This window comes from Sceloporus occidentalis, unplaced genomic scaffold (genome assembly GCF_023333645.1).
Source record: "Sceloporus occidentalis isolate IW3139 unplaced genomic scaffold, rSceOcc1.0.p SCAF_336, whole genome shotgun sequence".
In the NCBI taxonomy this organism is placed as follows: Eukaryota; Metazoa; Chordata; class Lepidosauria; order Squamata; family Phrynosomatidae; genus Sceloporus; species Sceloporus occidentalis.
Window position 1 is genome coordinate 417,501 of NW_028317316.1, and position 26,125 is coordinate 443,625.

The window sequence follows — 26,125 nt, forward strand, 5'->3', positions numbered from 1 at the left end:
GCTATCACACATCACACCCATCATAGCCAGCTATCACACATTACTCTTTATTCCTATCAAATTCATCCATAACAACTCACCCTTTCCTCTTACCTTGAGCAGAGTTAGGATCTCCAGCATATGCAAAACTGGGTGGGCCAGACCACAGGAAGCAATGAGAATGGGAAGGTATGAGAAAGGTGGTAGATGGCTAGATAGTTCCTCAACTGGGGTGCCAGGAAGTACGGTAGGATGTATACCAGCATAGAAAGGCAATATGTTGATTAACCGGTGTATTTGGTTGTTATAGGCAAATTTGTCCAATTGAAGGCGAGTACACTCCTTTTGTGCGTAAGAAGTGTAGCAGAGAAGGAGAGAGGAAAAATTGTTCCAGGGTATAGTTGTTGCTCTCTGCCTGTCTGTTATAGCTGATGTGGGTATTTTACCGGTAGGTATAAAATGGTCCATTTTCGTTAAGTGGTCCATAACCACCATGGTAATGATATAATGGTTGGATGGAGGCAGATCTTCAATGAAATCCATAGGCAAAGCAGACCAAGGTCGAGAAGGTATGGAACAAGTTTGTAAGAAACCATGCGGCTTGACTTGAGGCACCTTGGATTGAGCACAAATGCAATAGGACGTAATGTAGCCTTTCTATATCCGAAAGCTTAGAGGGCCACCAAAATGTTCTTTAGACCAAGGGTCTTGCAGGTGGTCCTGCTTCCTCAAGGTTCAGGAAATCTAGAGATAAAGGGCACAGGTACAGTCTTCTGAAAAACAAAGTACACCCTCTTTGAAGTCTATGGTTTTGCATAACAGGACATAATAACAATCATCTGTTCCTTAGCAGGTCTAAAAATGAGGTAAATACAACCTCAGATAAACACATGAACAACAAAAATAAAACCAAAATTGAGAAGCCATGTGTAAAAAACTAAATACATCTTATGATTCAATAGCTTGTACAACCACTTTTAAAAGCAATAACTTGAAGTAATCGTTTTCTGTATGACTAGTCTCCCACATCAGAATTTTGGCCCACTCTTCATTACAACATTGATTCAGTTAATTAATGTTTGCGGACATTTGTTTATGCACAGCTCTCTTAACGTCCTGCCACAGAATATCAATAGGGTTGAGGTCCAGACTTTGGCTGGGCCATTGTAGTGTGGTGTGCTGCCCCGTATCTACTAGGTGCCTGTCAATTATCTAAGAGGCGGGGAGATGTTGTATCCTCTTGCTCACGCCTGCCATCTTGGATCTTCCATAACTTTGCCAATCCGGCTCCAGGACACTTATTTGCAGGTCATGACAGAGGTATGACAGCAGCTGATAGGCCATGGAAACCTATCTCATGAAGCTCCTGACACACAATGCCTGTGCTGATGTTGCTTCTGGAACTTTGTAGCTACGCCCTTTAACATTTAGCATCCCCACTCAGCATTCCCCAGTGGACCGTGGAAGATCTAGCAAGGCAGAAATTGAACTGAGCTCTTCAGTACAAGCCATTCTGCTGCCAGTGTTTGTCTATGGAGATGGCTGCCTATGTGCTTGATTTCAATACACCTGTTAGCAATGGGTGTGGCTAAAACATCGAAACTCAGTAATTAGGAGAGGTGCCAAAATACTTTTGGTTAGCTTTCAAAATGTTACCGAGTTACAACCATAATTCTCACAGCCATCATGTACAAGATGTGAGTACGGGATAGCTACTTGTTGGTTTCTGATCTATATTAATTCAAATGTGTATTGATTATATGCTCTTTTCAAGCATTTTCATGCTCTTCCTGTTGAAACATAATTTAGCAAAAAGAAAACTCACTCATTCGTCCTGTTCTTTAATCTTGCTTATTGCAAAAAACTAGCATCACTCACACTTTACAAATCCAATACCTTTCATTATATGTTCACTTTTCTCATAGCCAGTCACTTGTGTGCCTTTCACTGTGCTTCTAAAATGTTCTCTATTCTCAAGTAACACCCTCCCCAAAACACAATGCTCATACTTTGAGTACTTTAGTATGCATTCTTAAAACCTGAACAAAAAAAACTTGTTACATGACAGCATTTGAAAAAAAATTCCAGGGACACTTTGCAGCACAGCTTGAAAATGTACCACACCCACTGCTCCAAAGCTCCACCCACTCTACCCAACCTATAATTTAGCTCCGCCTAGTAATTATGGCACAAATTAAATCCCCAACATTACCCTACATCCGTAGTATAGGGCAGATACATTTGTAGTGCAGCATCGATAGCAGGCAGGTGGATTTTTACAAAGCTTATATTGAGGAATGTAGATAATTAAAAAAGAATATTAAAACAAATTTCCCCAAATCCAGTGATTTATTCGCATTGTTTGCTGGTCAGGGCCTGAGCAAGTGTTTTGCATGTGATTAATAGGATATTATGTACAATGGAACAGTAAAGTAACCTTTGGCACTCTAGAGGTTGTGTACCATAAAACATATGAAGCATGTGCAGATGCCATAGCATAGCTCTCATCAGCATACAGTTAGCCAGACATGGTACAGCATAACTCCAATCATTAAATAGTAATGACACTGAGGGTGGTACAGCATAACTACCATCACTATATCCTAAACCTGAAGGTAGTACAGTATAACTCCCATCAATATATACAAAGCCTGATAGTGGTATACCACAACTCCCATCATTATATAGTGAACCATTCGATATATAAAAATAAAAAAGCAGAGGCTCAGCACTCTGGTAAGGTGAGTTTATTTCACACAGGCAACGTTTCGACACACAGGTCTTTCTCAAGTCTTAGAAATACAAGTGCACACACTCAAATATTTATGCAAAATGGGTAATTAAGAGCTCAGACACACACACACCCTATATAGCAATTTAAAGTGACAGTGCAAAATAGCCAGTCAATGTAAGTAATAGAGAAAAATATATCAATAAATATATTATCATTATATTAAAAAAATCTAAATAAATATGAAAGTGAAAATATCAACAAATATATATCTGTGTAATTATACTAAAATAAGTGTACACAAGTTTAAAATAAACACTTTAGTTCAGATACATACACTATATATTGTAACACAATTGTATTGTCACGGAAGCCTCCGTGCCATGGGCTCCTGGAGGGGCCTGAGGGCCAACCTCCTCCCTACAGACTATGAGCCCTGGCCTTAGAAAGGGTTCTGTTTTTGAGGTGTTATGGGTACGGGGGGTTTATTGGGACTACTTCTAACCCCTGGTACAGAGTGCCACGTTTCCCCACAAACCAGAGACTCGAAAGACTGTGGAGCTCGGACGCAGACTTACAGCACCTGCATTTCGTGAGGGGGTTTATGTGTACTCTTCATCGGGTCAGGACTTACAGGACAGAGAGCTCTACAGCCAGTATTTGCACCAAGATCTGATATCCAGCAGGTGTCTCTGCCAGAAGTTAGGGAACCCCTCGATTCTCCCCACAGTCTACAATAGCCTCACCCTACTGGGCTGAGGTGGGCTGAGTGCAAATACTGAGCCATGTGCAAAGGAGGACCTGATGGAGAACTGTGTGTGGTTTGCTGTGTCTATTGTATGTAAATTACCCCCTTGTACTGTTTAAATACTGGTGTGTTTCCACATAAACTGAGTCCTATTTTCAGCTCAACATGAGGGCTGTCTGACGCTTGGGGTGGGCTGATATGATAACTTATTGTCCTTTTTAGGACAATATTAACACTGTGTAGCTCAGCTTCGGTTAGCCACAGTGCCAACGCAGCTCCGGTGCAGCGCATTCTCCTTCTCTCTACAAGACGTCCTGTTTGGCGCTAAAGGGGTTAATCGCTGGTGTCCTGGCAAAAGCAAGCAAGGTTTGGCAGGAGTACGAGGCATTGATAGCGGTACACCATAACTCATCACTATATATTGAGCCAGCACAGATGGTAGTACACCATAACTCCTATCACTATATACTGAGCCAGACATTCATTGTGGCACAGCATAGCTCCTATCTTCTATCATTATCATAATCTCAGGTTGTCAGGAACCAATTTTTCGCTGCCTGAACCATGGCTTTTTTATACCTGTGGCGTTTACATCTGCGATCCGGCTTGCCATATTACATTTAAAAAAAAAGTATTAAAGTAGCGCCGGCCGGCGGCATCAGCACCCAGCGGCCGTTTAGATTAGAATTCGGGCGGCCTGGGGGGCAAGAGCTGACAGGTCATAATTATATCATGCAACATGAGTTGTGCTCCACTGAACACATCACCTCCTCCATCAAATAGGTGGGGGACAGGAAAGGGGCAAATACATATGGGGGAAGGGGAACTGCAGAATGACACAAATTTAGAAGGAGTTCTCAGCTATCATAAGTCCATATGATTACTGGAGTGTACCTTTAATATAGACTGTTGTCTCTCATTGGTCTCATTCCTTGCATTGCTTGATTTTACCCTTAAGGATTACATTAAGAATCCATGTTGAAACACGTATAACTCACAATAATAATTACACATTTTTATTTTTCCGCACTCATAACATTCTGTTCATTACTAAATTCTCTCCAGGCTGTCGTTATCCCCTGCATATCACATGCATACCTTTTTCCATGCTGTTGATTCACAGGAAATGTCTTTCTCTTATTTAGACTCTTACAATGTTTACACTATGGTTCTTTCAGCTTTACCAATGGGTACCATGCCTGGACTAGTCAGACTGCACAGGTCACTTAACATTGCTGCCACTCGAGATACGGTGCTTTAATGTGCAGCTGTGGGATCGATACACACGGACACACGTGTTGTGAAGAAATTACCCTGTAGTATAGTTAGAGCTGAACTTTTCACCACAACCACTTTATGCTGTAAGTCTGACTCTGTAGTCTAAACTACAACGTAGTGGTCTATATATTGGGTGCTATAGGAAGCATGAAGGGAGGGGTTTAAAAATAGCCCCACCTACTTTTGACCATGCATCACCCCTTTTGACAATGCTTAAAACCTGTGTGCATGGTAAATCATGCTTTTCGTTAGAAGTCCATCTCTTGAATGGCAAATAGATAGGGGTTGTGAAAATGGGGAAATGCAAATGGGGGGGGGGGATTCTGCAGAGAATCCCCCATGCATCTGCAACAGGGGACCACACAAACACCGCTCAGCTAGTATATGCATAAAATGGATGTGATAGATAGTGTCCCTTTATGTTTTTTGATATTTAGTGGATATATTCTTCACAGGGAATGCACAAGTTGTCTGTTCCTTTTGCCTTTCATGATTTGCCTCATACAGAAAGTTTGTAACAATGAGAGACAAGGTGCACACACACGAAAAAATATAAAAAAAGTTTTAAAAAATATTTCACAATAATAGGCAAGTGCTAATTTACACAAAAGTATGTGACATTACAGCCAAAGCGGAATTTATCTGAACCATGAGAAATGTCAACCAGCTGGAATATACATTATATGTGAGTTACTTTAACGTGCACCTGCCTTTATATGGATTATAAGGTGTCATTAATTTCAACTATATATTATGTCAGCTGTTTTGCTACAAATTGTATAGGTGCAATTTTTATGCCAGCCCTGGTTGTTAGCAGCACAGATTTGGACAACTGAAATTTTGGGGTGTGTGGCTTGGGTCAGAAGTGGGGCCAGAAGTGGGCACATGTGAACACTCACTCCCCTTGCCCAAATTGCAACTTTACGATGCTATATCATGATGAGGCAAAAAAAGGAGCTTTAATTGAGATCTATGTTGCTATAGCACTGGCCGTCATTTCACCTTCCTGGGCCAGTCAGGAGAGATCAGATGACCTTACCAGCCAGCCCATGTTCCCAATGCCAGCAAAAACGGGGTAGCTGAGCTACTAATTGGGACAGTCCCTGAAAACCAAGCCTGTTGGGAGGTTTGGAAACTGATATCATCACATCAAATGTCAATATGAAAGGACGTATTTGTACACCAAGAAGCCTTGGGGCTCTTTAAGATCTGGGCCCTTACAGGGCTTCAAGAGCTTATTTTACACCCCTGGAATGCACCAGACCTTAGTTCCCATGGGACATCAATGAACAAACAGTAAACCTAAGCCTGTACAGTGTTGTTTAACAAACTGAGTGGCCTTGTAACTTTTGTTTTAGAAAACCAACCTTGGTAGGGAGAAGTCAGTTATAGTTAGTCAAAGTTATAACAATTGATTACCCCTAACATGGAATATTACTTCCAGTATTAAAGTAATAACAGTTTCCATGACTGCAAATTTGTGCACTCTTGGTTTACCGTCATAAGGATATCCTGTTGCAGGACAACAAAAGCTGAAATGAAGGCAGTGTTTAGAGTACAAACTACCAACAGGGAAAGTTAATAGGACAGCGAAGCTGTAACTGTGGTCAGTCACTTCTTATCTGTGAGTCTTCGAGTGTGGTTTAGGTGAGTAAATTTAGGAGCAAGTCCAATTCTACACGTCCCCTTCAGCATACCAATGCGTTCTAGACAACGTTATGCTTCCTACTTTACGGGAACAGTTTGGGGAAGGCCATTTTCTATACCAGCATGACTGGGCCCCAGTGCACAAAACAAGGTCCATAAAGACATGGTTGGATGAGTTTGATGTGGAAGAACTTGGCTGGCCCACAGAGAGCCCTTACCTCAACCCCATCGAACACTTTTGGGATGAACTAGAACGGAGATTGCGAGCTAGGCCTTTTCATCCAACATCGGTGCCTGAAACACTCCAAAATCTTGTGCAAAGCCAAAGATTGGAAGCTGTTATAGCTGCAAAGGGGGGACATCATATTAATGTTTATGTATTTAGAATACAATGTCATTAAAATCCCTGTTGGAGTAATGGTCGGTGTCCCAATACTTTTGTCATATAGTGTGTGTGTACATGTATGTGTATATGTATATTGTGGAATATGATGTATATGTATATATTTATATATGTGTGTGTGTGGTGGGGCAGAATATAAGTTAGAAATAGAATGGAAGGGGCATACAATCAAGATAAAAGAACAAGGGGAGTTAAAGGTGGGGGAAATATGTCAGCAAGTAAAGTGCAAAAAAGAGATAGGGCAAAACAAGAATGGAAGGAAAAAAAGACTGCAAACAGCAATAAAAAAGGGGGAGAAAAGAGCTTGCTAAAGGCAGGAAATCCAGAAAAAGGGCCTGTACAATTGCTCCAGGGCCCAAAGCTTCTTAATCTGACCCTGGATCTCAATATGTATAGCTTGGATGAGTGGGGAGAAGAGAGAGGGGATGTTATAGAAACATTTTAATACTGTATTTGCCCGAATATAGGCCGCTTATGCGCATCGCCGCAGCCGGTGAACGTCTGCACGATGCGCTTAGACAATCTCCCGTGCCACCACCGGAAGTTGTCTATGCGTATTGCGTAGATGTCCCCTGCTGGCCCCGCACACGGCAGAGTGGCAGCATATCTGGGGGGACAGAGTGGCAGCAAATCTATTCTTTTTTTTTTTTTCTAAGAAAAATTTTTCTTTAGAAAAGCATTTATCTTTTAGGGTGCGGCCTATAATCGGGTGCAGCCTATAATTGAGCCAATACGGTACATAAAAGGATTTAACCAATTACAGCCCTTACAAAAAAATTACTGCAGTTTTTCTGAAGTAATACTGCAGTTTTTTGGACATGAAAAAACTGCAACACTGCACTTTTACTGCAGAAAAATGGTCAGACTAGATGGGTCGAATGGTTCTTATCTGCTGTCAGACTCAGTATTTCTATGAATCAACAGTTATAATGAATAAGTGCCTGAACCTATGTTTAAAATAATTACTGCTTGGAAAAAAACACCAGCCTTGTCCATGTAGAAATTTTTTTAATAAAAAATGTGGCTGCAACCTATGCGTATAAAAAATCTCAAGATCGCTTTATTTTTCGAGCACATACAAGTTTCCACCACTTTGTATCTTGTATTATTGAATAACATACAAAAAGTTGTGAGAATTAAAAAGCTTCAAAAAGGATTAAAACACAATTGTTCCACTGTTTGATGTCCTATATTAATATAAAGCTTTACTCATAAAACGTACAGAGAAGCAAAAATTTAATTAAATAGAAAACGCTTACAGTCGGAAATAGCACTATTATTTAAAAACTCTTCTCTCTGTTTTAATATTATTCCCAGCATTTATATACTGCTACAATCCTCATTCTACTGTTGCTCAAACTTAGACATGAAATGCTGTACCATCTTGTGCCTTAAATCCTTTCAACTGTAATTATATATTTTTGAATTGTGCACAAGATTTCTTGGAAATATGAAGGCTGATTATCTATGATGATCTCCACCATATTAACATTTATCTGTTAAATGGACTAATAGTGCCAAAAGTCACTATCATTAAAATCTCATTAGGTTGGAAACTAGCTTTGAAGACTTAATGTGCAGTCTATCAAGTCTAATAAAATATTTTAGATCAACTATAACCTAGCAATGTATTCTGGGGAGGCAACCCCCCTGCCGCCAAACCGGGGGACAAATTGCCCTCTTGGGCCATCTGCCTCTCCGTTATGCCACTGCTTAAAGGGCTGGTTACAAGGAAGATCTACCCAACCTGCCCCTTTACACTTGTGCTGGCTCGACGTTGGGATCCATTACAAGGCACTTAGCACATTTAAGACAGGAAGGACCTGGATGTGATTTCATATGCCTACACTCTGGGGGTATGTGACAATCCTACATTAACTTTCTTGCTTGATGCACTTTTTAATGTATGCCCCCAGATAAAATATCCTATACTGTAAAACCCCGATCTTCCAAATTAAATTTCATTAATCTCAATCTTAATATTCATATAGATATTCACAAGTTAAAAAAAAAGCCAGTTTACAGTGTATTTATTTCCACAATGTTTAGTGAATAAATGTGATTCCAGTTGAGACATAAACCCAGGGTCAGAGGATGGAATCAGAAACGGGTATGGATAAAGTAGTAGAAGCAAATGGGAAATGCAAGTATATGTGTAATGTTGGGGAGAACATGTATAGGTTGATACACATACACATCTCAATGTAAATATATACTCGGTTGGTTTGTAAACATTGGTTACTATGTAAAAAAAAAAAAAGAATATCTTATAATGCAAAATACAATAAAATATGAGATACAACATATCAAACATAAATTACACTTTGTGTACAGTAAACATAAGTAATGGTAAGTTGACCAGGCGCAGGATCTCTTGACGTTGATGCATCAACCTTCCTATATGGGGCCAACATTTTCTCCGCGTTGTGCCTCACAACCCCAATCACCTAGAGGCATTACTTCTCTCATGGTTGCCCATTGTGAGCTACAATAAATCCCCACTTTTGAATATTGAGTGTCCTGTGGGACGTTTTTCCCCATACCTCTCTCTTTCTCCATAAGAAATAGCTCATGGGGGGGGGGTGTCAGCATTTTACCATTTATGAGTATGAATCAGGGAACATATGAAGTAATGCATATGGTTAAAATGTGAAAACTCCAAGGTCTGAGGAACACTATACCCTTAGTATGAAGAGGTTAGTCAATGTTTGAATAACTCCACACTCTCCTGCCAACTCTCATTTTAGTGAATAAACCCCAAAGCCATCTTTATTGCATGGCAGATCATTGAGCATTACTAGTGGACAGCATTACTAGTGGACACATTGCACGCTCTTCAGAACAGACTACTGGCAGGGGCATGCCATGGTGGGTGCATGGCACTGGGCCACTGCGCCAGTAGAGTGTCAGCTCCCACAGAGAGCTGTAAGTATATGGTGTTAGAATGAGTGTGTGCACGGATGTTAGGGCATGTTGGCATGGTAGTGTGTGTTGGGGGGTGATTGCACCTCCACCCAGGTGTCTTTATTCCCAGGCTCAACCGTTGACCACTGGACTGTTTCTTTAACAGGTCCCCCACACTAAACAGCCCTGGCAAAGCCCTGCTTTTGGGCCGTTGTCAACCAACCCCTAAAACTACTCCTGGTAGAGGTGGACTATTATACCACGTGAAAACACGTGAGAGAATAAAAGCCCAAGTAAGTAATATGAGGAAAGGGCAACATTGATGCAACTGGTAGTTTTGGTGTTTGTGTACAAGAAAAAAAAACCCTTATATAACACTGTCGTCATTCTGAATTCTTCATGGACATTTATACCACAAAAATGGGCAAAGACACCCAAAAGGGTTAAAGCGTTGGTTGCAAGGAGCAGGACTCAATTCTCCACTGACAATACAAACAGTCCAGAGGCATGGCAAGCTCGAAATGACGCAGGTCTAGCGGCACGCTTTGCCGCACTTCTGGCGCTGGCGATACGGCCGATAATGTTCCTTTAAGGGGCGTGTCCACCAAACAGCTCCACACAGGCTGTGGCTCATTCATTGTAAGTTCCCACAGCGAGACATCAGTGGGTGTGAGGAGCTGCTCTGGAAATCGCAGCCCGTCTCACATACCGGTATATCTCAGGATCATTATCCGTCCCACAGACCGGTATATCTCAGCATTATTATCCGTTCACACACCGGTATATTTCAGCATTATTATCCGTCCCACAGACCGGTATATCTCAGCATTATTATCCGTTTGCAGACTGGTATATTTTAGGATTTTTTTTTATTCATCAGTCCCAGACACCGGTACATTTCAGGATTATTATCAGTTCACAGACACCGGTATATGTGAACATTATTAGTGATCCTAAACCAGGAAGAGAAGATCGCCCCGCTGAGGTCTCCTCCGAGCGCACGGTGCGGGTATCCCCTTCCTGCCTATCCCGGCCCGCTCGGTAAATGATGGAGAAGCAGTCGGAGAGCTCGTCGTGTACCGTCTTACTGGACTCCAGTCAGGATCAGGATTCTCGGACCAAGGTCAGATCTCTAGTATACGGTTTAAGTGTCCTCCTCCCTGCGCTTTACCTTTTGATGTTGTGATTAATCCGAATTAAGCTGCCTTTACCCTGTGTGACATTATAGCCACGCGAGTCTTGCTGTATAGGCTGCTCCATAGGAGCGCTTGTATGGCAGTAAGGCTCATATTATTGTTATTTCTGCAGTGTTTTGCTTGATTGGGGGGCTCTGTCTTGTGACTGAGACCAGATTTCAATCAACTTTGAGGAATGCATTTTTATGTCATGTCCTTTTGGTCTTTCATGTGGTTTGTCTGTTTCATGTTGGGTGTCATCATATTGTCAATGTGTGATTGTACCGTCTTAGCCCCCCTGTCAGTGATGTGGTTGGGGTCCTCCATCAGTGTCAGGAGCCTGAAGTGACGTAGGGTCATGTCACATGCAGTCTCCTTCCCTCGGCAGCTGCATTTGGATCCATGCAGGATATGCTGCTTGTATGTCACGGATTCCATCACCTCCTCATGACTCAGTTTCCATTCATTCTGTGACGGATATGCTCTGAATACACACGCTACATTGCAGCCTCCCCGGCATGCCCTCTGCTTAGTATGTATACACTGTGCACACATGACCCACTAAGCACATAATACATAATCTTTAAAAAGTTTACATGTATACAATGTATTACACACCCATAGTTACTTCAGAAACACGGCAAGAACCGTTGAGAGCCGCACAAGTAACTTCCTTATACTGTGCTTCTCGTTTCACCCTGGCGGAGGACTTTCTAAAGGACCTTGCCTTCGTGTCTCCAGTGGAAAAGTCCCTCCTGACCTTGAATTACTTACACACTCGGGTGAACAATCATAAAAATACACACTATGGTGTGATATCTACCAGAGTGTTTATTATTTGTCGTGCCAAAGCTTTGTACAGCTGATCCACTTTGAGCCATTCATTTGTTTTTTGTTTTTAATATATACCGGATGTTTGGGTATAACCACTTTATACCCAAACAAGAATACCGGCGGGAGATGCACTTGGTATTGTTCTCCATCACCCCTAAGGCGCTGGGAAAAACGTCATAGACGTCGCTTATCTGAGGGGGGTCCTCCTGTTATTTGTCCTGAAAGACCCATGTGAAAAGCACAGTTTTAGCACAAAGTGCTACAACCACCATAGCAACTCATTGAATGCTACTGTTCACGCTAACACTTTATACCAGATTTACACCTTTTCCATAACCCCCTGTATATCCAGACATGCATGGCATATTAGAACATCTTATGCACGCACATTCACTGTTGATAAACATGGTACTCATTAAAATTATTTTCATTCGTTCACCTGCAAAGGATTGTATGTTTGAAGGTGTACGTGACATACATTGTTCCCCTGTCATTGCTGCCCAGACATTTTACTCTACACCCGCTCTGCAATCTGCTCAGGGTGTCGGTGGCACACGCTGTTCTGACTTCTCCCTTGGCACAGTTGGAGTGAGGGGTATTAACATTCCTGATACATATACAGCGACACGCTTCTCCTTGGGATTTGCACACTCGGCATATGCCTGGTGCATTCCGCACAGTCCCCGTGATATGATTTCTCTCTTTCCCCCTCCCACAATGTTTTCTGGATTAATGTCATGTTCCGTTTTATACATTTTCCCGTGATCCACTTGGAACCGTGCATAGTGTGTAACATGTAATATTATGTATGTTTGTGTGCCGCGGTGTTATGGCGGTCACCCCAGTTTTTTTTCTAACCTATATGTTCTACCAATGTGCCATCCTTAGGCTATTATTTATTCGTAATTGTGTCCATTTGTATTTGGCATGTCCATGATATGCATGTGTTTGTATTTGCAGAGCCGATCGGGGAAACACAAGCTATCAGTATGCAGTAAAATATGTTATGCTGTTGGAGGGGCTCCCTACCAGATCACCGGTACTGCACTGGGATTCTTTCTTCAGATCTTCCTGCTTGATGTGGTGCAGGTAAAAACTACTCAAGAAATTCTAGGTTATTTCCTGCTCAAATACTAGAAATGCTAAAGATTTGATTTCAATGATAAAAACCTTCCTTATCTTAAACTCTATTGATCTGCTAAAATGCGTACGCATCCATCATGTTAATATTATTTCCTTCATATTTAGCCTTTTGAGCTTTCCTTCCTTGGAAGTATAGACCATTATCCTTCCTGACCCAGTTACCTCTCTCTCTCCACAGATGGGTCCTTCTCGTGCATCCATCATCTTATTTTCAGGCAGGGTTTGGGATGCCATCACGGATCCACTAGTGGGGTTCTTTGTCAGTAAAACCTCCTGGACCAGATTGGGCCGTCTTATGCCTTGGTATGTGCATTGGCTAGCTGAGTGTGAGCGTGGTAGAGTAAGTGAGTTTAGGAAGCTCATACATAGTTGCTTTTTATTACATGTATGAGAGCATCCATACTGTATTAAATCTTTCCATGTAGCAGCTGTATAGGGTCATATTTCCATGTATCAGTTTCGCTGCCAAGTCCTAAATGAAGGACAGTCGCCAGGAACGTTCTGTCGGCTTCCATGGTAATTGCTCCACGTTTACAACTTTACAATGCCCAGGTGAATGATAAATGTTCTTCCGATCTTTCGTATAATAGTACTTCTGAGGCTAAGATGTTGCGGTTAATGAACAACAGACTATACTATACTAGTTACTATACTAGTGAGGAATAGCACATATGTCTACGTGGAAATGTGTATTTTATATATTTTGGTTCTCTTATCAGGAAGTGCGGGTTACCTAAGGATAGAAGCACATACAATCGCTAGATAAACATTGACCGTGTTTGCCTTGACCACTTTCTATCTGAAGTTTATTTAACAAGAGAAATAGCTCTTTACTGATTTAATTATGTGCCCTGCATCCCAATGCCTTCTGTATTTTTTGAATAGCATATTATTCTGAAATAGGCCATGATGAGCAGCATAAATGATCAGGCATTTAAATCTCGAAAGGTGTTTTGTTTGCACCGCTTTTTTCTTGAATAAGTTTGATTTTGAAGGATGTGTTCAGTTTGGTATTTGAGTGTTCGTTTTTCTGGAATAAAAGACAAGGGTGATTCATATATCAGAAGAGGAACACACAGCATCTGACGTGGCCTCTCCTGATCGGATGGGGAGGAAGAGGCAGGAATGAGTTAACCCAGTCAAACACTTCTGCCTGCCTTCTCTTAATTTTATACAACACGCCACCTATCTCGGCCAATCAGATGGCTGGGTGTGTTCAACAGTCATCCAGTCAGACGTGGGTGTGTGTACATTCATTCAGCCACAGCTGAGACAGGGTTACTAAAGGACGTAGCAGAAATATCACACAGCGTTGTATAGTATTTCGTACACAGTCGGTGTAGTTTCTTGTGCAAAAATATAAAAAAAATAATTTGCATTATTCTGAGAAACCAATGCTGGCATACGTACTTTCCTAAAGGATACCAACAGTACCAGTGTGAGCTAAATATGCATATCATTAGTATGTAATACATATGTCACAGGTACATATAATATGCTGGCACTGTTAATAATCAATCATTTCTTGTATCCTAGCAACAGTGAACGTAAGAGACAGGCTGCTATGTTATGAGTGGGGAAAAAAGCAGATCTCCCTGTAATATCAGAGGGGGGGATGGAAACAAATAGGGGCAAAGAGTACCAGTCCTCCCAGATTAAGCCACACAGGACCAGTAGCACACTTACCAGCATTTAGCGCACGCAATATTATTAGACATGGAGAAATCCTCAAACCCCCTTGTCCAGACAAAAAGCACAAATACACTATTTCAGATAACATCTGGGATTACATTAACAGGGATTGCTTTCCAAAATCTGGTAACCTGGTAACAGCACCAGAAAGGGGGGGGTCAGTCTTTTAATGTAAATGGTTGAAAGAAGCTGTCACAATGTCGGTGTTAGAATGAGGTAGCGTGAGTTTCATCGCATCGGCCTCCAGTTCATGAGCAGGGTCTGTTGTAACATGGCTGGTGGTTTACTGTTTTGGGTAGGTCACAGTCAGAGCAAAACCTGATTGAAGGCAAACACATTCATTTGCCGACATTGTAACTGCAACTAGCCCAAATGTAATGCTTGTTGCCTCTGTGTCTAAATTGGCAATCTTGGTATAGTTCCGTGATTATAAAGTGAATAAGAAAGTGCTGGTATACCACACCTTGCCTGCAGTACCAGCTTACACTTCAGAATATGAACAAGTATTCATATTGTAGGCCTCTGACCGTTAAATTCCTATTGGTGAATCACCTAACTTGAACATTTTCACCTCGAGGGTAGTCTTGCACCAACTAGGCTCTTACTGAATTCCCCTTTAAAATGTTAAATGTGGTTTGAAAAAAATATTAATGATGCTGATAATACACCGTACAGTGACGGAAAAATGCCAAAAATGCGGTATAAAAAATGTAATTAAGACATTACAGCGTTCACTGTTCTTGCATGTTTCAGCATGTGTTATCTGACTAATATATTGTTCGCATGGAATTTTTCTATTCTTAATTTTAGGGATTTATTTATTTTGTTTTCGGCAAATATTTTGGAGTAGTCCTTTTCAACTGACCAACCAACACACCACAGTAGCTCTCTGTTTATCACAATTACCATGACCTGTTCTAATGTTCCCCTCATGCTCTCCATGTATATATATATATATGTGATGTAAGGGACCAGAGGAGGATAGATCACTTCTTAGTGGGTGGTACTGCGGGCAAGCTGCCTGCCACACTTCTTACAGTGCCACCTTGTCAGTCTATGCCTAAAATCCACCCCTGGCCGTGACCCTCAGCCAGTTCACCGTCAGCTGGCAAGCTACCTGTTGGCTGACCCCACACTAGGTTTATATGCCATATTATTAGCCCACAAACCTTGTACCAGTCAGTATTTTAAATAAGCCTGCCAACCAAAATATTTCAACATAAAATGTACTTTAAAGTTGACTGTCTAGTATCTCTTGTTGCATCATGCAATCGTTAGTGTCATAGAAATATAAGCAGCGGCTTCTGTAATGCTATTGGCATTAACAATATGCTTTCACTACAGAAGAAATGAATCTTTTTGTGATATATAAAGGACCGTTGAAAAATATTCTCTCAGACTCAAAATAAATTAAACGATTTGCTTCACTACATCAAGTTGCTTGCAAGCCATTGCCACTAGGTTTACAATGTCAAAAAAATAAAATGGCACTATTTTACAAGTTCTCATCCAACTTGGAATGTCAAGTGGAATGTCATCAAGTAGAGCATATTAAAAGCATACAGCTTATTAAGCTATAAATGGTAATGCTGTTGAGGTCCGTTCTATTAGCACAAAGAAGAATGATCTTGAAAGTTTGCAAATTGGAACATCGCCACTAAATGTGTCATCGTCCCTCCTTAAGGCACTGTCTAATGTCGGCTTGTTTTATGGAAACACCTTGTTGGCACAAGATAACATCACTATAAAAATGTCCTTGATATTTCAAAATGCAGAATACAATGTAGGATATCATGCAAGTTCCTAATGGAATTGTACTGCTCCACAGCAGGAAATTCCTTTTGTAGTTCTGGTTTTCCACCCAAACATGATTTAGAGATTAGCCACAACAGGACAAAGTGTATTATATTGGACAAACTTCAGAAGGGAAAATTTTGGTAATTTGTAATTATATTAAAAATGTGTATAGTAGGTGGCATTTAGTCTTTAGACAGGTGGAGGAGTGTTGGAGAACCAAATTTATTTTATTGGGTTACACTTTAAACCTGTACAGCACCCTATATGTCAATAGCATCAAAGCCTGTGTTAGCTAATGATCTTAGAGATTCATACAGTAAGTTTATTTCAATATGCCTGGGAAAGGTGTAAAGATGTCTTGAACCTAAGATGAGATCAAGGACTGATTAAGAGTCCTACATCAGGAGAGATGGGTAGACTAGATGGGTCGTGTGGTTCTTATCTGCCGTCAAAGTCTATGTTTCTATGATCTAGGTTAGGTATTTTTTATTTTTATTTTATAGAAGATCTCTCTGGAGCATTGGGATGGAAACCTGTATTTATTCCTTTGCAGCCATCATTAAGGCAAATTTCTCACAGTTGATGTCCTATACGTCATATTACCTCTCAGTGACTTCTCCCCAGTTCCTGGCGTGCGCGCATGAAGCTGCTCACGATACATTGTCCCCTTATGGCTAGCCTCAGGATTAAACTCGTTGGTCTCCACCTGGTCTCAGGCATGTGTGCGCACACATTGGAGCATGCATTCCCTGGAGGCTAGGTTGAGCGTTATACCTAGAGGCACCATACCCTGATAACTTGCATAAGTGGCTTTGGTGCTCACACCAGGAAAAGGAGACAAGATTAACCCTTTTATAAAAATGAATCAAAATGGCTATAATCTACGTAGGCTGTTTGTTTTCCCCCCAAAAAACACCCAAGGTGGCTAAAAATGGCATATGTACCAAATTTTATAGAACAGTTCTCAGCTTAGAGGAAAATAGACATTATTAGCCTTAATACCTAAGATTTGAACTTTTGAGCTCTTCTTTTATGAGATTCAACAGCAATGGAAATGGTTATTTTTTGGGGTTTTTTTATAACTAGTGGGATTACCATGTGTGTCTATATGTCTGTGGACTGGATATACACATATTGCCCTCGTAACTGTAGTAATTGACAGGACTAGTGAACTTGCTACATAAAACCACTACGTATTGCAAATAATGCCGCCAGTAGCATCTAGTATTTACTTACCGTTCTCCTCTCTCACAGGATTATTTTCTCCACTCCTTTGGCTGTGATTTCGTACCTCCTCATCTGGTTTGTTCCTGGATTCTCTAGTGGCCAGGTTATGTGGTACCTGGTGTTCTACTGTCTTTTTCAGACACTCGTTACGGTAAGAAAAAGGAATTGGGCATCGTTATGAGGGTGGAGTCAGGGGCATAATTTGAGTATATACTACTTTTGCGATCACACTTTCAATATCTGCCTTTCAGTGTTTCCACGTTCCATATTCCGCTCTCACTATGTTCATCAGCAAAGAGCAGAGCGACCGGGATTCTGCCACAGGATATCGTAAGTATGCTGCCACTCTCTGTCTATACGTTTCCTTTTGCTAAATGTTCAACTCTCCTTTTTACCACTTTGAACTCAATTATATACCTTTTCACTACACTCCATCCTCCTTTAAAGAGGTTTTCTTCCCATTTGTCCAAAACCCAAGTAATGACCCCTAGCTTCACTCACCTTGACCGTTTTTTTAGGTCACACAATTATTCTGTGATTTAGATGATTAATTTTAGTGGGTTTTTAAAAACAAAAAACAAATAGTAAAATAGTCGAATTGAAAAAATATTTGGTTTTTTATCTATACCACTATAATAAAATAAATAAATTCATAAAAACCTAATAATTCTGCAAAACGTGCCACATGATGTGATGTTTCCTGGAGGCAATTTGTTCTTACTCAGGACGGCGACCTTGATTTTCAGACTATACCTGGTAGTCATCAGCCCGTACCAGTGGTTTGACTTTCCACTAGCGGCAAATTTTGGCATTTCGGTTACAGGATATTTAAGTTTGTTATGTGTGTTTCTACACCACCTTCCCCTCAGTCACAGCACACAGGATATTGTTATTACCTCATAGTCCCATCTATTTCCTTTCACACAGCTTTTGTAATAATTATGTTTATTATTGACTTAAAACATTATAGTTTGTTTGTCCTGTCGCTCACCTATCATTTTCCTTCCTCTTCCCTGCTTATATAAAATTATTAAAGTTATCATTAACCTTTTGCCTCTCCCTACTTCTCCCTCAGGCATGACTGTGGAGGTCTTGGGCACTGTCTTGGCTACAGCTATCCAAGGGCAGATTGTGAGTCCAGCGGGTACATCGTGCATGTCTGACCCCCTCCAGAGTCCATTTCCGAACTCATCCATATCAGTTGAAGAGAACACCACGTATGATGAGCAGTCTCTAAAGGGCACAGTGAGTTTCTATTGTTCTCCATGTCTTTGGCCTCTGGGTCCTGTCACTGTCACTACACATAGACACAATAAATACAACGATGAAATAGGGAGTCTGCAGCCTTGAGATAGTAATAAATATATATACATACATGTGAAGGAGAAGGAGGCAAATGTAGGTCTCCTGTTTCTCCTCTGAGTTAATTTATGGGACCAAAAAGAGTTTTAGCATATTTGATTACTATCTTTTTAGTGATTTTTAGCAGATATGAGCTAGCAATGTTATCGGGCAGCACCCAAGTGTAGCGAGTATGCAAGGATTCTGGATCAGTGATTTATATCAAACCTCCCCAGATTTCTCCTAAAATTATATAATATATATTTATAGATAAACATCATTAATGGAATGATATTCTATGTTTCCATGTACTGATTAAATTTATGCAGTGCAGATTTCCTTAAGCGATATGCACAGGCAATGCTATTGGCTTGGTTTGTTATATTCACTGGATTAGAATACAGAATTGTGTGTTTATTACGTCTTTTATTTCCTTCTTTCCTTTTCTTCAATGTGGCCTTAAAAAGATAATTTTTTTTTAAATAACTGGCCATTAATGTTTGTACCTTCACAGAGGGATGCCTATATGATTGCTGCGGGAGTGATCTGTGGAATTTATGTGCTCTGCGCCATTATATTGTCCCTGGGTGTGCGGGAGAATAGAGGTGAGCATCAACTCTCATCCGCTCGCTATGTTACCTCTCCTTATGGTTACTTTCTTGGGATACATTTGTTTTCCCTCTGGCTTTAGTTTTTTTATCGTTGTTGCAGATTCCAATGAACTTCTCACTGACGAGCCGGTTTCCTTCTTTTGCGGACTCAAACTGGTTATGAGCCATGGACCCTATGTTAAACTCATCACTGCTTTCCTCTTCACCTCAATGGCCTTTATGGTAAGACCCCAGCATTTTACATTCTCGGTAATGCAAAGGTGTTGATTGTGGGACTCCATAATCACTCATCTACTGATGAGATGAGATGGTAGCTGGCTATCTGGGCATGTTTTTGTTTGTACAACTGTGCACAAACTTATCTTTTCAGGGCATACATGTCAGTGTGTGTCTGGGTCCAGGTCCTTATTTATGGCCATCCATCTTTCTTTGTATGAACAGTTGTCAATGAGTCGGTCTCTCTTGGTTCTGTCCATCTCTAAATTTTATGGGACCTGGGAAAGTTGCTCGGGTGTGCATGATGATGTTTTCTAAAGAAAAAGGGTTTCTAAATTATCTGCCAATGAAGTACATTTCCTACCAGAGAATTTTGGACCTGTTTAGAGGCAGAAGGACTGGTAGACACAGATATTGTCTGGCAGTTACTTTATCTCACATGTACACCTGTCAACGCTGAAACCAGCCAGTGTAGAGGTTGACTGATGGCCTTTGTGCAAATACCAGAATTATAAGATCTGCAGGGGCTGCTTTAACACAAATATGTGACAGCATACTCTTAACATCTAATTCCTATGTTCCAGATGGTGGAAGGGAACTTTGCACTGTTCTTGAAACATGCGCTGAAATTCCACGACGATTTCCAGAATATCTTGCTGGTAGTAATGGTGAGTGCACAGGCTTTTCAGAATTTTTTTTCTTTTCATTTAATAGCTGCTACATAAACTACTCCCAGTGTTTCCGCATGCAGTAAAAATGACAGCATAGATTAGAAAACTGGGTCGTATCTGCTGCCAAATTATTTTTATACATGTAGCAGTTGGGCTTATCAGATACCACAGGAACTGATGTATTTCTAAAAGTATTAAACTGGCAGTACCAGCTGCACAAAGTGCCCTTTGTTCTATTAGCTTCATGACAGGAACCTTTTGTATGCCAGCGATCACGTGCCCTGGAATGTCTATTCCTCTCTGCCAGATTCTCCTGATAGATTAGTTAGTGAACAATAGGCTCCTTGCTATTTTCTCCAGGGCCCAGAAGTGTTGGGCGTTTTGTTTCATCAAATGTATTTTTCAGAAAACATTATTTTTTTACTACCTTTTGGTAGCTTTAAACCCTCTGTCTTCCATATTTTCTGTGTTAACGCTGTATCTTTTTCTCCATTCAGCTTTCTGCCACCCTAGCTGTTCCATTCTGGCAGTGGTTCTTGACCAGATTCGGAAAGAAAACTGCTGTCTATTTTGGGATCTCTGTAAGTGAATGTAGAAGAAACATAACCCAGCTGTCAGCCTGGGGGGGGGTGTAAGAAGGAAAGGAGCATTGTTTCTATGCACTGCCATCTAGTGTTCATTCATCAGTACAGCACTATAACCTGGAATTATAAAGCAAGGAACATCTTACTCGATGATGTAATATGGCCTAGGCCAAATACGGGGGGAGGCTGTGCAGAATCAAAACGGCCTCTATATAATGCATTACGAGGCACTGCATACAGACCACCGGGATACAATGTCATATCCAGTGGTGACATATTTACCATTGGGGTTGCCCTAGGTCTGACCTACGGCAGTGCCCCCAGCTACCACTCTCTACAGTCTCTAATACAATAAAATGCAAAACTGAGCACTGGGATATGGCATTGTCTTTTGATTAAATATATGGAGGCCGAGTGTGGTGTAAATAGCACGATATACATAGGCCTTATAACAGCACAGCCCTGGACCTGCCGCTCTAGCTCTAGCCCAGGAATACGTCACTGGTCATATCCCGGTGCTCCACAGTGAGGACAGTTGCCACAAAGGGGGATGGCATGGGGTAAATGCGCTGCTGATCTTCCCAATAATGTTTCCATCCACCAGTATGTTTGATACAGGTTGACAAAAAGGTTATTGCATATTCACAATGTACAGGTGTCTTCCACCGACAATTATGACCATTTGCATTGTGCCCCAATACATGGTCCCAGACCAGATTGTGGCAACACTCAAGACTATCATAAATCTTGTAATTTATAACCACTAAAAGGAATGTTGGCACTCATTCCTGTCCATTTCAACAACATAACCATAGTATGATTTAAAATCCATTTTACTTTGAGCTAATCTGATGTAATCTGCAGCTTTAGCCAGTGATAAAAAAAAAAATTTACTTTTGTTTTGTTTCTCAATCTATTTCATTTTTGGATTTGGACATTTCAAATAAGGCTGTGTTTCAATTTCCCATTGCAGTCTGCTATTCCTTTTTTGCTACTGGCTGTGTTAATGAACCGTAATCTCATACTTGCCTATGTTGTGGCTGTGGGAGCAGGACTAAGTGTGGCTTCTGCCTTCCTTTTGCCTTGGTGAGTAATGTCATTCTTTCTACTTTGATGTATGGGACACCTTTGTTGGTGGATGATGGTGTAGCTAGAGATGGGGGCATGACCTAGCATTTATCTGGCCAACTTGAGACACATTGAATATGATGTCGTGTTCTGGCCACAGCTTCATTGTGTGTGTCACTGATCTCTCAAACTGGCACAAAAGTGGCACTGCCTGCAAAAGTGGGGCATTTAAGCAGGACTGTCCTAGCTAAATTGGGACATCTGGGAAGTATGTTTTCTTCATGTCTTTATGCAGCCCCACAAAATATTTACTTTATTACCATTTAATTTTGATTCCTCTCGACACCTACGTGTTTTCATTTTCTTGCTCTTTCCTGCAGGTCTATGCTTCCTGATGTTATTGATGATTTTCTTCTGAAGAACCCAGATTCCAAAGGACATGAGCCTATTTTCTTTTCCTTTTATGTATTCTTCACCAAATTTGCCTCCGGAATCTCACTTGGGATTTCCACGCTTAGCCTGGAGTGAGTACGATGGTGTTGATATTTGGGATAAAATGTTCCTTCCCTCAGGTAGAATTTGTGATGCTGGATCCTGGGTGCAGTCACTAACACCACTCCATCACTTTAGTTTTGCAGGCTATAAGACCGGTGTTTGCCCGCAGCCAGAACAAGTGACTTTGACCCTGAAGCTGTTGGTCTGTGCGGTTCCCTTTTTCCTGATATTGGTCGGGCTTTTCCTCTTCAAACTATATCCTATTGATGAGGAGAAAAGAAGAGAAAACAAGAAGGCACTCCGGTAAGTCTTGCACGGGCTGTGGGCGGCCAAACCAAAAATGTCTGTGGAGCAAAGTGAAAAGTTCCTGGAGTTAGGGGTGATGGATTAAGAATCAAGGGGATGCAGTAGTCATGGGTAGTTTGGGTTTCTAAATGAGAATGATTTTGGAGTAAAATTAAGGGTGTTTTGGGCTATGTAAGAAGACCATAATGGTGTAATGAGTTGAGAGGTAAAGCTTAAAAAATGGGTTTAGCTTATGGCAGATATGACACCATGTGAAGGGATCGGATCATGAAACAAAAATAGTTCATTTTAATGTGTATCCAGAATATTTTCGTTATTGCATTTTTATTTAGTTTTGTTTGTAGCATACTCACTAGATGATGGCTTATCACGGGACATGCTTTTGCTACAAAATGATAGCTTGATTTCCTTTTGAATAAAACAGCGGGACGCTTGCTGTCCTGTGGATATTGCTGATTACACACTTTGTTTATGATGTAGTATAATGAAAATTGGATGTCATTAAGAGAGAACAGAAGCTGCATATAAGGTTACGTTAAGGTTTTATTTAACCTGACATGTTAGATTACTAGTACATTAATGATAACACAATGATAATGAGTAAACCAGAATACGAAAACAATGGCTTGTTTAGAACGGTCTGTTGTATTAACATCTCGCATTAGTGTGTTCTTAAACCAGGCTCACAACACTTTTTTCATTTCTTCTTTTTTTTTTCTTCTATTCATCAGAGAAACTGACCGAGACTCAAGTTCTGACTCTTTGGAATTAGCGAGCAACGTATGACACTGGATAAGCGCTTTTCCGAGGTTTACACGCGGACACTGTAGAAAGAGTCTGATTACTCTACAGTGGGAGCAAGTATCAGCCGTGGCGTCTCTGCACTATTCCTCCTATGGCATACCGTGCCTCCTGGTGCTATCTGTGCTTGCCACAGCCTGAATGCTACAGTCCTACTGAATGTTCAACTAACAAAGTAGTAATGTAACTGTAAATGTAAGTGTTTTTTGTATATATGGATCTCTTCTCATATTTATGAGGAGTTTAGAAAAACACAGCGTGTAGTTACCTTAGCTCATTCATTTTTTTGGATGAAACTGGAGTTTTTCTGTGTGTAAATATATAATTAATGTGCATACGTTTCAATTAAGTTACTGTGTTTATGGGTTTCATGAATATTAACGTTCATAAACACATACATGTATTATTAAATGGTATATGCTTTTGGCCTTTACATAAACACAAAAACAAGTTAAATAACAAAAATCGATAAAAAAATCGGACAATAAATGCTTAAATTACAAAAATTGTAAACGAGGTCTTCCGAGATGAATGGCACAAAACCAGGCCATTTTGTTAACCCCTTAATGATAGCCCGTACATGTACAGGTTCAAAATGCATTGTTTTCAATGGGTTTAGGGACCGCCCATTGTCCTTAAGGGGTTAATAGTGTGGTAGGTATAAAGTCTTCATACCAATACAGCCTAATGCATTTCTGAAAGCACACATATCACTTCAGTAGCATGTTAGTGATCTGTCACGCTGCTAAGTATTTTTACAGGTCTTGACACAAGACACGTAAGGTAAAATGCTGATGTAACATCCTAGTGAGAATGGCAAAAACTTTCGGTAAGGATGCAGCAATCAATGTTAAATCAGATATCACAATGATACCCTATTATTTGGTGGAAATGAAAGAACCCACTGTTACTTGAACGTTACATGCTTATAAATGGAAGGACCACGGGTGTATTTCCTCTGTCGCCTTATTTATGAAACTTAAGTCATTTGTCATTGGCTTACCTTGTGAAATGAATGAGGACAGAGTAGAGCAGATACTGTGAATCACAGTGTTGAAAAAGCTAAAACACTAGTTCTCGTCTATGGCAGAGGTAGTCAATTATGGAGTATGTCGGGTATTGGCATACAATTCCAAAGAACTTTAGCTGGCCAAACGGACATTGGCTGAAGCCATACAACTGCCTTGTGAAGAAAGGAGACATGCAGGCTGGAGATGGGCCAGCTCAAACTCCTCTCAATCTTGATTGTGGTCCGAGAGAGTGCCCACTTCTACCAGGAACCTCTGCATGCAATAGAGTATAAGTAACTCCTATATGTTCATGGGAGATTTCATTTAATAAGAACTCAGGGTCTGCATTTGACTGATCACATCCCACGGAGCCTCCTAGTTCTGTACGTTAAATATACATGATATTGTATAAATATGTATATTATATATGCATAAAAAGTGCACTTACATCTGTATCTTCATAGCAGGCATTCCAGGCGACTGTATGTGAGATAATGTCTGATTGCGACGCCTCAAAACTGATATGGAAAATACCTTACTATCTAAACTTAATGTAATTTAAACTGGTTCAACTTTTACCAAGTGACAGGTGATACTGTTGTCGATGTGTTAGAATGGATTTCCTTGTCTGAGTTTTTTTTTTTATTATTATTAAATTATTAATTTATATGACATGTGCCCGTATTGTGCCATAATTATTTATTGAACCTAAAAAAAGATTGTGAGAACGTTCACAAAATAAGACAGTTACGTTGTTTCTGATTATATGGTTTAATAATGGTTGCAGTCTTAATTGTAACTTTTGTTTTCTACATGATGGCTCCTTTGGAAAAAGTTTTATACAAAATACCAAAGGTTGACTTGAAACATCATCTCACCTCCTTTTTATTCTCTTAACCGGGAGTTGTGGTCTGCCGAAACGGTTGATGTCATCAGTTAAATGTAATGATGTATAAATTCTGACTAATTTGTCCCGCGAGGAAGACCGTATGGCATTTCATTCTGCAGAGCAGTTCAGCACTTGAAATTATCATAATGAATATGTATTATATCATACAGCTATGTATTATACAGTGCCATTCCAACGTTTCTAGGCTGGCTTATCATAATGTACATTAAGTTGGTGAAAATAAATGTTTCATGTACCTACAACTCCCTTTTGGTGAATAAAGCCATGTATTGTAAATCTAAACCATTCTTGTGCCACCTCCTTACTGTTTTCAAAAAGATCAACCCCCTCAATTTCCATTGGAACTGCTTTGTAGAAATTTACTAAGTCCATTTTACACATCTTGTGTGGTTTATGTTAAAAAATACTGTTTTGGTATGTGTATGAAAAATGTAAATATGGTGGTTGAATGCTCTTTAATAAACTCCGCACAATTCTTGTCCTTGACTTTTGTAGTTTGCTAGTTTTGTATTCTAACGCATTAAGATCCTCATGTTGCTCTATCAACAATAAAA

The 26,125-nt window shown here is 40.4% G+C and overlaps 1 protein-coding gene across 1 annotated transcript; it reads left to right on the forward strand.

The window, feature by feature from the left end:
* The first annotated feature begins 10,738 nt into the window (after positions 1 to 10,738).
* Positions 10,739 to 23,636, forward strand: LOC149274326 (sodium-dependent lysophosphatidylcholine symporter 1-like). Its single transcript, XM_089505634.1, has 14 exons — positions 10,739 to 10,813; positions 12,660 to 12,788; positions 13,021 to 13,145; positions 17,586 to 17,709; positions 17,810 to 17,888; positions 18,634 to 18,803; positions 19,414 to 19,504; positions 19,611 to 19,732; positions 20,311 to 20,394; positions 20,895 to 20,978; positions 21,955 to 22,067; positions 22,430 to 22,573; positions 22,680 to 22,847; positions 23,582 to 23,636. Exons 1-14 carry the CDS (start codon positions 10,739 to 10,741, stop codon positions 23,634 to 23,636), a joined length of 1,563 nt encoding a protein of 520 aa, XP_089361760.1.
* The last annotated feature ends 2,489 nt before the right edge of the window (positions 23,637 to 26,125 follow it).

Excerpts from the sequence above, each read along its gene's own strand:
- LOC149274326 (XM_089505634.1), top strand. The coding sequence starts at position 10,739 with ATGGAGAAGCAGTCGGAGAGCTCGTCGTGTACCGTCTTACTGGACTCC. Across the intron at positions 20,395-20,894 it reads ATATCTTGCTGGTAGTAATG|CTTTCTGCCACCCTAGCTGT; the intron begins GTGAGTGCACAG and ends TTCTCCATTCAG. Across the intron at positions 22,068-22,429 it reads TCTGCCTTCCTTTTGCCTTG|GTCTATGCTTCCTGATGTTA; the intron begins GTGAGTAATGTC and ends TCTTTCCTGCAG.